The sequence below is a fragment of the Rana temporaria genome, chromosome 6 (assembly GCF_905171775.1).
Source record: "Rana temporaria chromosome 6, aRanTem1.1, whole genome shotgun sequence".
NCBI lineage: Eukaryota > Metazoa > Chordata > Amphibia > Anura > Ranidae > Rana > Rana temporaria.
Window position 1 is genome coordinate 200,607,866 of NC_053494.1, and position 12,806 is coordinate 200,620,671.

Genomic DNA, 12,806 nt, shown 5'->3' on the forward strand with positions numbered 1-12,806 from the left:
ACATTTTCGTTTTCCATTGACTTCTATGGGGAAACTCGCTTTGATATGCAAGTGCTTTGGATTACGAGCATTCTCCTGGAACGTAATCTAAGGTCCCACTGTAATTAGAATATTTAAAGCGGGAGTTCACCCGAAAAAATGTTTTAACATTAGATTGATGCTTATTTTGTCTAGGGGAATCGGGTAGTTTTTTTAAAATCAAAGCTGTACTTACCGTTTTAGAGAGCGATCTTCTCTGCCGCTTCCGCGTATGGTCTTCGGGACTGGGCGTTCCTATTTTTGATAGGCTTCCGACGGTCGCATACATCGCGTCACGAGTAGCAGAAAGAAGCCAAACGTCGGTGCGGCTCTATACGGCGCCTGCGCACCGACAGTCGGCTACTTTTGGAAAATCGTGACGCGATGTATGCGACCGTCGGAAGCCTGTCGCTCAAGTAGGAGCGCCCAGTCCCGAAGCCCATACCCGGAAGCGGCGGAGAAGATCGCTCTCTAAAACGGTAAGTACAGCTTCGATTTAAAAAAAACACCCGATTCCCCTAGACAAAATGAGCCTCAATCTAATGTTAAAAATTACGTTTTTGGGTGAACTCCCGCTTTAATATTTGCAAACAAAGTGAAGGTTTCCTATTTAGAATAATAAGCAGTCGGGTTAGTAAAACGGCGATATCAGAACCGATTCAACCATACAGTTTTTGTAGCGTACATAGATCTGCAAGACGATTGGATAAAGGAGTATTCCTGAACTTTGTTTTATCTCACGGTTAAATGGTGTGAATGCATCAATGCAGTGCATGTTATCTCTGCTTGGATTCATTAAATGAGTTTACCAAAAATGTAAATATTGCAAAATCTACAGCTACATGCCTAAGCTCCATTTCATACAAATTTTTTAAGGCATCTTGGATTACCATATTTAGCTAGAGTTTAACTCTAAAAGCATTTTATTAAAATATATTTGCTAAAAAGGGAAAAAAATCTGATATTTAAAATCTGAAATTTTTTTTTTGATTTTTTTTTTTTTTATCCACCCTGGTTTCCTCTAACAAAGTAGCAACAGGTTTTTGCATCTGTTGCTCATTATAGGAAAGAAAATTAGACTAATTGGACTTCTCATGTGTTGGTGTGTATGTTAATAGGATCTGGGGAGAGGGGGGGGTGTTTGGTGGGATTATTTTTGTTCCAAGTGAACCAAAGTCTCCTCCTCGCTCTGCAAGTGTCAAAACTCCCACATGCGACTATGCGGCCTTTTCACCATCCACATGTGTCTGCATTCTTTGTCTTCTGTCCCCATCGTTTCCTCCCTTTGCTGTGTCCTTGTCACATCCTGGAACCTGATTGTACCTGCTGGTATGGTGCCTCTGTACAAGCGCTTTGACACATGAAGATGGTTTGTTTTTAGGGCCTGTTCACACCACATGGTGTGTGTGTGTGTGTTTGTGTGTGTGTGTGTGTGTTTGTTTTTTTTTTTTTTCCTCTGCATCAGTCGTATGGATAGTAGGTTATATGGTTTCCAATAGCATAGTTCACACCAGTGCAGCCAGTTCCAAAAAAAATAGAACATGCTGCTATTTTACCGTATATACTCGAGTATTTTTGGCTGAAAATGCCCCCCTCGGCTTATACTCGAGTCATGTTGCCACTTGTCTCTGGTGTGTGTCGTATCCTGTCCGCCCATGTATTTCCACTGGCTCGTGTCAGCAGAGCCGCTGACTTAACTCCTGCCCATACAGTGACGCTGCGCACTACGATTGGCTGCTGGGACTTGCCAGCCAGTGACTACATTGGCGCGGCACCTCCTGGCTACCCGCCCGCTGTCTGTATTAGATCATTCTGCAGCGGGCGGGAGTCAGGAGATGAAAGAGCAGAGGTCCACTCTAATAAGGCAAGCAATACAGTGCATAATATAATACACAGATAATGATTGGACATCACTGGACACTTTTTTTTTTTTTTTTCACTGATGGGGACACTCTTATCAGAGTGTCTCAGTAGCTGCTGCATTTCCCACCCTAGGCTTATACTCGAGTATATACAGTATTTTTTTCTGAAATGTGACAAAATGCACCAGATGTCCACATTTAAGGTGAAGAAAAGAGGGGAGAAAAACACCATTCTTAAAGGAGTTGTAAAGGATTTTATTTGTTTCACCTTAATGCAATCTATGCACTAAGGTGAAAAAACATCTGCTGCTGCCGCCCCCTCCCCCCCTGTTATACTTACCTGACCCCTCGAAAGTCCCGCGCTCGGTCCCGAGATCCTTTTCACCGCTGATTGGCTTTAGCGGATGGATTGAGAGCAGCCCAGCCATTGGCGGGCACTGCTGTCAATCGCATCCAGTGACGCGGCGCACCGAGGGGCAGGGCCAAGTGATACAGTGAGCGGCTATGGCCACTCGCTGTATCACGGGAGCGCGCCCGCAATTAGTGACCACCATGCAAGCGCTCTCGCATGACTGGTTACTAATTGCGGGGAGGACCAGAGACAGCCGCCGAGGGACCCCAGAAGACATGGATCGGGGCCACTCTGTGCAAAACGAACTGCACAGTGGAGGGAAGTATGACACAAAAAAAATGTTAGTGACCCTTTTTAAGCCTCGTACACACGATCGGACTTCCATCAGACTTTCCCTGGATTTTTGTTCGAAGGGCGTTGTTCGTGAACTTGTACTTGTTGTACTTGCATACATACGGCAGAACATTTTCAGCCAACGTTCACCAAACCACGTGTGTTTTCCGCTCTTTACCGCCACCTTTGGGCAACTTCTGCTATTGTTGTCTGATGTTTAGCATTGGTTCGGAGCATGCGTGTTTTGTGCTTTTGGTTTTAGTCTGACAAACCCGATCAGATGATCTGACAAAACACATGTTTTGTCGGACAATTTGAGAGCATGCACGGCTAACATTTGTTGTCGGAAATTCCGGCAATTGTCCGATGGAGCGTACAGACGGTCGGATTGTATGACAAAACACGTCCGTCAGATAATTGTTGACACCTGATCGTGTGTAGGGGCCTAACCCCAGGGACTCAACAGCTGACTCTTCTTCAATGTCCACACCCATGCTGAACCTCATCTCATCCAGTCTTTTTTACCCACACCTGTAATTTCATAACCTGTTGATCCAAAACTGTACTTTTTGTGAGTCCGTCTAAACATGCAAAGCTCAGAGTGACTCGGAGTTCTGAATTCTACCAGAAAGTTGAGTCACCTTTTTTATTGCGGCATTCTCATGTAAGCTGGTATTTGGAAATGGCTTTGTAATCGTCATCTTATTACAGGGCATAGAAAAAACTGCTAACCCGGCAAACTTTTTACAAGAACCAGCTGAACTTCTCCAGCGATACTCTTATCTTAGTTATTGCATAGAAAGGTCTTAAACTTTTTCCCCAAAGGATATGGTGCCAAAAGCAACCAAATAACCCATTGGTGTATTATTGCCATTGTAGATCTTTTTGAAAATGCTGGTTGCTTGGCTTTCATGGTAACACAATGGCTGACCCTAGGACAAGTATGCGTGGCCGGAAAAGTCAGGTTTATCTCCTTATCTATATACGGTTTGTGGGTCCATGACTCAATCCATTGAAGCAAATTAATCAAAATAAGCTGAGTAAATGGCATTCTTAGGCAAGCCAAATTTGATTACACATTTTTCCAAATTTCTCTTTTTTTTTTTTTTTTTTTGGGCTTGCATGTTCTTTTGGGGCCCATGTTGACTGTTCGGTTTGAGATCCATTGACTGTCTGAAATTATAGGATTAATCCTTGTTGACCTGTGTAGTTATAAAAATATACATTATTTCAAAGATATTAATTTGTCCTTCCTTGAGATCCTAGAGATCCGTCCATGGGCCTAGAGATCCGTCCATGGGCCTAGAGATCCGTCCATGGGCCTAGAGATCCGTCCATGGGCCTAGAGATCCGTCCATGGGCCTAGAGATCCGTCCATGGACCTAGATCATCCTTTTGAAAATCTATTTAATTTTTATGTGCCGTTTTAATGGTAATTTTGTGTTCATCGGGGAAGATTGTGGTTTTGTGGATTGTCTGCTAAATAATACATCATAGTGGTAGGCTGCTGCTTCCTTTTTAAACCTTTTTACAGAGTTTGGTTTTTAGCACTTAAACCGATTTTTCTCCTAAATGTGCTCTGGTTAGATGATTAATTGCTATATATTAATGACTTTTTTTTTTTTTGTATTTGTTTCAGATCTACACATAGCTCACAATGAGCTGGAGCTTTCTAACCCGCCTTCTCGAAGAGATCAACAACCACTCCACCTTTGTGGGGAAGGTATGGCTGACGATCCTGATCATTTTTCGAATCGTGCTGACGGCTGTGGGCGGCGAGTCCATCTATTATGATGAACAGAGCAAGTTTGTGTGCAACACGCAGCAGCCCGGTTGTGAGAACGTGTGCTATGATGCTTTCGCGCCCTTGTCACATGTCCGATTCTGGGTCTTCCAAATCATCCTCATCACAACCCCCTCCATCATGTACTTGGGCTTCGCCATGCACCGCATCGCTCGCCAGCCGGACGAGTACAGGAGGCGAATGGAAAAGGTGAAAAGCGTCAAGAAAAGGGCACCAATGGTTCATCGTGGGGCCAGGCGGGATTACGAAGAAGCGGAAGATGACAATGAAGAAGACCCAATGATCAGCGAAGAGCTGGTTCCAGAGAAGGATGCTGAGGATAAGAACAGAAAGAAACACGACGGAAGAAGTCGCATCAAGGAGGACGGGCTGATGAAGGTGTACGTGCTGCAGCTGCTTTTCCGCTCAGTTTTTGAAGTCGGGTTCCTCTTCGGACAATATATTTTGTATGGCTTTGAAGTCGCCCCATCCTATATATGTACACGAAGCCCGTGTCCTCATACCGTGGACTGTTTTGTGTCTCGTCCCACGGAGAAAACGATCTTCCTCTTCATCATGTATGCCGTCAGTGGGCTGTGCTTCTTTCTCAACCTCTGTGAGCTCTTCCACCTGGGTGTTGGCGGCATTCGTGATTCCCTGCGGCGGAAAAGGCCGGACACAGAGGAGGTCCGGGGTTCTAAAAAGACCCCCAGCGCCCCACCTAACTACCACTCTGTGCTGAAAAAAGGGAAGGTCCCCAATGGCAAGCTATATCCAGCAAATGGTGGGTCTGAAGCTTTTGAGTTGCCGGTGACCCATTCAGGACTGCATGAGCTGGACCAACTGCGTCAACATCTCAAGCAGGCCCAAGAGCAACTGGACTTGGCCTTTCAGTTGAACAGCATGGCAAACACAGCCCATCCGTCAAGGAGTAGCAGTCCAGAAGCAAACAGCATAGCGGCCGAGCAGAACAGACTCAACTTTGCTCAGGAGAAGGGGGGAGGAGTCTGTGAAAAATCAGGTAAGGGCAAAAGAGGTCTTAAGTTATCAAGTAGACTGCTGATCCTGCCAGTACCCCACTTCCTCTCCTAGGGTGACAACACTCATATCTTCATCACCCTAACCTACTTTTCTGATTTTTAAATACCAGTGTAGTCCACAGAAAATGGCTTGGAAAGCTGATAACAATTTTTGACAGAGTACAGGAAGTTAAAAGGGCACATGGATTCTGGCAAGATCAGCAAATGTTGTTGTTGTTGTTGTTGTTGTTGGTGTTTTTTTTTTTTTTTTTTTAAACTTTATTGACTTTCACAAAAGGACTTATTATAACCAGTCCAGGAAAGTGAAATGCGTTCTGTGGGCAGTGAGTGGTTGGACTCCATTCACGTTTTGGTGAATCCAGTTGAGAATCACGGCAACTACAGTGGAGAAAATTATTTGATCCCTTGCAGATTTAGTAAATTTGCCTACTTACAAAATGAAGGGTCTATCATTTTTATCATGGGTGTGTTTTAATAGAGACAGAATATCAACCAAAAATCTAGAGGGAAAAAAAACGCATGATATAAAAATGTTATGTTCTAAATAAAACATGACTTGGTGTAGAAACCCTTGTTGGCAAGCACAGAGTTTAAGACATTTCTTGTAGTTGGTGACCAGGTTTTCACACATCTCAGGAGGGATTTTGGTCCACTCTTAACATATCTTATTCTTTAAATCCTTAAAGCGGATCTCCACCCTAAAGTGAAGTCGCGCTGATCGGCATCCTCTCCCCCCCCCCCCCCCTCCGGTGTCACATTTGACACCTTTCAGGGGGAGGGGGGTGCAGATACCTGTCTAAAGACAGGTATTTGCACCCACTTCCGGCCACACGTCACGGGCAAAAGACGGGTTTTTCCTGACATCCCGTCCGTCCCCCATTGTGTGCTGGGAACACTCGGCTCCCAGCACACAGCGTGTGAGCCAATCGGCGGGCGCAGCGCGACTTGCGCATGCGCCGTAGGGAACCGGGCAGTGAAGCCGGAGCGCTTCACTTCCTGGTTCCCTCACCGTGGATGGAGGGGGGAGCAGCAGGGTGATGAGCGATCGCTCGTCCTCTGCTGCGGTCGCCACTGGACTCCAGGAGAGGTAAGTGTCCTAATATTAAAAGTCAGCAGCTGCAGTATTTGTAGCTGCTGGCTCTTAATAAATTTTTTGAGCTCACATCCGCTTTAAGGTTTCTTTGTCTCTTGGCAACTCGAAGTTTCAGCTCCCTCCTTAAATTTTCTATAGGATTAAGGTCTGGAGACTGGCTAGGCCACTCTATGACCTTAATGTGCTTCTTCTTGAGCCACTCCTTTTGTTGCCTTGGCGGTATGTTTTGGGTCGTTATCATGCTGGAAGACCCATCTTTAGTGTTCCGGCTGAGGGAAGAAGGTTCTTGTGCAATATTTTACAATACATGGCCCCTTTTGACAAGTGGCAAGGTCGCTCTGTACCTTTTTTTTTTTTTTTTTTTTTTTTTTTTTGTGTGTGATGCTTTGGGGCTGTTTCTCTGCTAAAGGTACAGGCCGACTTTGCCGAATAAAGGGGGCAATGAAAAGGGCCGCATATTATAAAATCTTGGATAAGAACCTTCTTCCCTCAGCTAGATGGGTCTTCCAGCATGACAATGACCCAAAACATACCATCTAGGCAACAAAGGAGTGGCTCAAGTAAAAGCACATTAAAGCGGGAGTTCACCCGAAAAACAATTTTTAACATTAGATTGATGCTCATTTTGTCAAGGGGAATCGGGTGTTTTTTTTTGTTTTTTTTTTAAATCGAAGCTGTACTTACCGTTTTAGAGAGTGATCTTCTCCGCCGCTTCTAGGTATGGTCTTCGGGATTGTGCGTTCCTATTTTGATTGACAGGCTTCCGACGGTCGCATACATCGCGTCACGAGTACCCGAAAGAAGCCGAACGTCGGTGCAGCTCTATACGGCGCCTGCGCACCGACGTTTGGTTACTTTCGGAAAATCGTAACGCGATGTATGCGACCGTCGGAAGCCTGCCAATCAAATAGGAACGCCCATACCCGGAAGCGGCAGAGTAGATCTATCTCTAAAACAGTAAGTACTGCTTCGATTTTTTTAAAAAAAACACCAGATTCCCCTTGACAAAATGAGCCTCAATCTAATGTTAAAAATTACGTTTTTGGGTGAACCTCCACTTTAAGGTCATGGAGAGGCCAGACCTTAATCCTATAGAAAATTTATGGAGGGAGCTGAAACTTTGAGTTGCCAATAAACCTTAAGGATTTAGAGAAGATCTGTAACGAGTGGCCCAAACTCCCTCCGGAGATGTGTGCAAACCTGATCACCAACTACAAGAAACGTCTTGCCTCTGCCTGCCTGCCTGCCAACAAGGGTTTCTCCACCAAGTACCAAGTCATGCTTTGCTTGGGGATCAAGTACTTATTTCACTCACTGAACTGTAACTCATTTATAGCATTGTTTTATGTGGTGTGTGTGTTTTTTTTTTTTTTTTTTTTTTTGTGGATATTTTGTCTATCAATTTTAAAATACACCTATGATGCAAAGAAATTAAGGGTCTATAATTAAAGTTGGCAAACTTCTGCAGGGGGTCAAATTTCCCCATTGACGTCTATGTGAGACTGATGGCTCCCTCAGATAATTGCGGCCGCTTGCATGTAGTTGCTCAGAGTGATTACCTGCGAATGATCGACCCTGATCGTGGACAGTCTGCATCCAGGGCCGACTAGTCACCCTGCTAAGTCTCCTACATGTGATCACTAATGGGGTCCAACCACTTTCTGTCCATAGAGGGAAGTTCTAGTTTGGGTTTCTTGCATTTTAAAGCAAATCTATGCAGGTCCAAACAGGTTTGTGTTCATCCCCCTGCACCACGTACACAATTTTTCCTTTCCTGCTATTCAGAGGAAAATGCTATGCAAACCAGCATTGCTTGCCACAGAGTAAGGGTCCGTTCACCGCAATGTGCACGTTACCAAACTGCAATTGTGTAAAGTCTGTAAAACGCCCATTAGGACCCTTTTCACGGCCTTCTGAATGGCACCTACCCAGTGCGCTTGATTTGCAGCACCGTGCACGACAATGCTGCTTGCACAATTTTTGCTTTGTTGCATCAGGCAGACCATTCATATAAATAGGGTGCTGCAAGACCACGCATTGTGCGACCCTGTGTGCGTCAATTCCCTGCATGGAACTGGGCTGCTCTTTTTAACAGCAGTAAATCTGACACAGGCTCGCTTTCATGGAAATTTGTTATGGGAGAAACGTGGAAGTTGCCATTACTGACCTTTCTGAAAATGCTAGATGCCGTGACCTTTTTGGTTGCTAATCCCGAACAAGTAAGGAATTCAGCTCTTGTTTGTGCCATGCTTGCTCCAACTCGGTGGTAAGAAGTGAGAGCCAGGGAACTAGCATTTTCAGAATTGGGGTACTGCTGCCAAGGCTTGTGAATTTGATCACTTTTCATTAAATACTCTACAATGTAGCACTGCCATAAAGAACAACATTGTGTAGGGGGGTACAAGAGACCCTTTTGTTTGCCATCCAGTCTTAGGAAAGGGCAATAGGGCGCTTCAGCTACAAATATTCTGATGGAGCTGTTGGTCTCTGCCCAAGCCTTTGTGTGAAGGTAGGGTTTCGCTGTTTAGGATAAGATCTGGCCGCAGTTTAAAAACTCAGGGCCAGATTCACGTAGAATCGCGGCGTAACGTATCGTAGATACGTTACACCGCTGCAAGTTTTCATAGCAAGTGCCTGATTCACAAAGCACTTGCGAGAAAACTTACGCTGGCGTAAGCCTGCGTAATTCAAAGGGGCGTGTGCCATTTAAATTAGGCACGCTGGACCTACTGCGCATGCTCCGTTTTGAAATTCCCGCCGTGCTTTGCGTGAAGTGATGTCATTTTTTCGAACGGCGACGTGCGTAGCATACTTTCGTGTTCCCGGACATCTTACGCAAGAACAAAAAAATGTTACATTTCGACGCGGGAACGACGGCCATACTCTATACAGCACATACGTGTGCTGTGTAAAGTTGGGGCACCTAAAACGACGACTAACTTTGCGACTGGAAACTAGACTAGCAGCGACGTAGCGAACGCGAAAAACCGTCGTGGATCGCCGTAACTACTAATTTGCATACCCGACGCTGGTTTACGACGCGAACTCCCCCCAGCGGCGGCCGAGGTATTGCATCCTAAGATCCGACAGTGTAATTCAATTATACCTGTCGGATCTTAGGGCTAACTATGCGTAACTGATTCTATGAATCAGTCGCATAGTTAGGAAGCCCCTAAAACAGAGATACGATGGCGTATCAGGAGATACGCCGTCGTATCTCTTTTGTGAATCTGGGCCTCAAGGCTGAAGTAGTAGATCCTCCTACAAAAGTCATGAAATAAAGATTAAATCTTACCCGTGTTTGAGATTTTTTGACCAAGTTGTCACACAGTAGCCTAAGGCCTTTATAGGGGCTAATGGGTTAGAGGCGGTACAGTATGGTAAGTGAACGAGAGCTTTGTCCATGCAAGGCAGAACAGGTGCACTTTAAATGCGCACTGGTTAGAGCTTGCGCTGGAACGAGGATGCCCTACCTGCCCTCGTGTGGACCAATTGCCAGCGCTGTCATATAAGCAGAGTATCGTGCTTCGCCTTGGGAGCCTGAATTTCCAGGACCCCCTAGTAAACCGCAGCATATAAATAACAAACCCTGCAAGGCAATGGCATAATGTGCTAGTATGCATCACATACTAGCACATGAAATCCTTGCCTTAGAACGAAGCCCTCCAGCGGTGCGCTGACAGGGCTCCCATCTTACCCCGGCCTTCCTTCCGGGTTCACGGGTTCTGGCTGTTTGAGTGACCAGGACAGCAGTGACGTCACTCATGTGCGTGCGTTCGGGAGCCCTAGACTCGGTATGCCAGACCTTCAGAGCTCATGTGCCAGTGAGGTTACCGGCTGCATCAAGTGTAAATAAGTCCAAGTTTTAGGAGCTATTCACTGTACCTACAGGTAAGCTTTATTATAGGTTTACCTGTAGGTACAAAAATTACTTCCGATGGTTGGGGTTGGGCTTTGCGTTTTGGTTGGGCTTTGCGTTTTGGTTGGGCTTTGCGTTTTGGTTGGGCTCTGGTTGGGTTTTGGTTGGGTTTTGGTTGGGCTTTGCGTTTTGGTTGGGCTTTGCGTTTTGGTTGGGCTTTGCGTTTTGGTTGGGCTTTGCGTTTTGGTTGGGCTTTGCGTTTTGGTTGGGCTTTGCGTTTGGTTGGGTTTTGCGTTTGGTTGGGTTTTGCGTTGGTTGGGTTTTGCGTTGGTTGGGTTTTGCGTTGGTTGGGTTTTGCGTTGGTTGGGTTTTGCGTTTGGTTGGGTTTTGCGTTTGGTTGGGCTCTGGTTGGGTTTTGCGTTTGGTTGGGCTCTGGTTGGGTTTTGCGTTTGGTTGGGCTCTGGTTGGGTTTTGCGTTTGGTTGGGCTCTGGTTGGGTTTTGCGTTTTTGGGTTTTGCGTTTGGTTGGGCTCTGGTTGGGTTTTGCGTTTGGTTGGGCTCTGGTTGGGTTTTGCGTTTGGTTGGGCTCTGGTTGGGTTTTGCGTTTGGTTGGGCTCTGGTTGGGTTTTGCGTTTGGTTGGGCTCTGGTTGGGTTTTGCGTTTTTGGGTTTTGCGTTTGGTTGGGCTCTGGTTGGGTTTTGCGTTTTTGGGTTTTGCGTTTGGTTGGGCTCTGGTTGGGTTTTGCGTTTTGGTTGGGCTTTGGGCTTTTTCGTTGGTTATGGTCACATTTTATAGACCTAGGAATGACGTTCGTTTCTCAAGATGTTGGATTTTGCAAGTTGTAATTATTTTATTAAAAGCTTTATGGATTTTTGTAGTACTTTACTAATGCTTTTCACTTTTTTTTCACAGGTTTGTGATATTCGTAGGATGGGGTTGGGGAGACGGGGGACTTGAAGCATTGCCAATCGTGAACGACAACTGGAATTGAATTACCATGAGGGTCCTGACCCCTCCCCCCCGGCCAGGAAACTCTGCGGAGGGTGAAGAAAAGGGAACGTCTATGGAGAGCGCAGTTTTTATGAATAGCTCTCTGTTTTCTGACTGCAAAAGCTGCATCGTCTTCTGGAAAGTTATTGAAATATTGCTGTTAATCCCGCTCCCTGCTGATGGCTGGAGCAGAGCCCCTCCCCCGGCAGAAGTAAATGCTACTGGTTTACAAGGACTACCAGCCACCCGCTTCAGGAGCAGCAGCAAGGGCTATGGCTGGCTGGCTCCGTTATTTTTTGTCTTAACATTTTTTTATAACCTTTTTTTATTTTTGGTTTGTTCTATTTTTTATTCTTGTTTCAATTGAAGAATGTTACATTGGTTGAAATGTGTTTTGAACATGGTGGTACTGGAACATTTCAATGTTTTTCATAAAAAGGGAGATGGCTTTTTGGCCAGATTTTTTTTTTCTATTTTATTTTATATATGATAAAGTTAATGTAACCACAACTGCAGCAGTGTGGAAGTTATCGGTACAGATGGAGCATCGTCGGTTTAAATCTAGAAGGCCTAACCACAATGGAGGGGCCCCCCTTTTTCTTTTTTCTCTTCTTTCATGGAGGCCAACAAAGGGAATTTGTGCTGGGGATGTTTGTTTGACTGTTTTTTTTATAATATTTTTTTTTTTTAATGTGCATATTTTTTAGTTTTGTAAAAAGTTCAAGAAACGGTGTCTGCTGTGCCGACGCGTTCTATGCATCAGGTCAAGTCGGTGTGAAAGACTTTCTAGTGGGGGGGAGGAGAACCAACATTTCCAACCTCATAAAGAGAAAAAAAAAAGCTTTAACATTCCATTGCCTCTCCTTCCCCCTCTTGCACACCTCTAGTCTCGGAGTGGTACGACCCTGCTGTGCCACTTTGCTATTCCAAGGGCTGAGCTGATCCACTTCAGCTTTTTGAAAGGGGGGGGTTATACCTCTTAACCCTTTTTTTTTTGCAGCCAACAGGTTTAGTCCATCTGGCAGCAAAGGGTTGAAGCTGCACATTCCTAAAGACTTTGCAAATACCAAAAGTGTCTTCTGGAGGAACGCAAAAGGGAGTTTGTCTTCCTTTCTGTACAGAGGTGAAGAGCTGTCTAAACGCTTTTTTTTAAGGGCGACTACAGCTGTTTAAATATGTTACTTGATGTGCGTTTGAACAAGTGTTGTGTTTCTTTGTTTTTCTTTCTTTGCAGCAATTTGTGCTAGGGACAATTTAAAAGTAGGTAAATCATCGCAGGGTAAATGCAACATTTTTGGAGCGGCTGCACTTGTAATGGATTGGTATGGGGTAGGGTCATATGGCTGATCAAAGGGCAGACCTTCCCTTTTAATTGCCGTATGCTTGTTTGTGTTTTTCTATAATCCCGAGAGCTGGTGTCTCAGGCTCGATTCGCCTCCATGCAATGTTGCCTTTTGATCGTTTCTGCCGTACTTTC

General features: G+C 45.2%; 1 protein-coding gene across 2 annotated transcripts in view; it reads left to right on the plus strand.

Moving 5' to 3' along the window:
* The window catches only part of LOC120944155 (gap junction gamma-1 protein-like), a 65,612-nt gene extending 53,439 nt beyond the window's left edge, over positions 1-12,173 (plus strand). For both annotated transcript variants that reach the window (XM_040358071.1, XM_040358072.1), the window contains exons 2-3: positions 4,205-5,369; positions 11,252-12,173. In XM_040358071.1, the coding sequence (XP_040214005.1) occupies positions 4,223-5,369; positions 11,252-11,259 (1,155 nt within the window). In that variant the 5' untranslated portion in view covers positions 4,205-4,222 and the 3' untranslated portion in view covers positions 11,260-12,173. The remainder of the gene's footprint in view (positions 1-4,204; positions 5,370-11,251) is intronic.
* Positions 12,174-12,806: the final 633 nt, after the last annotated feature.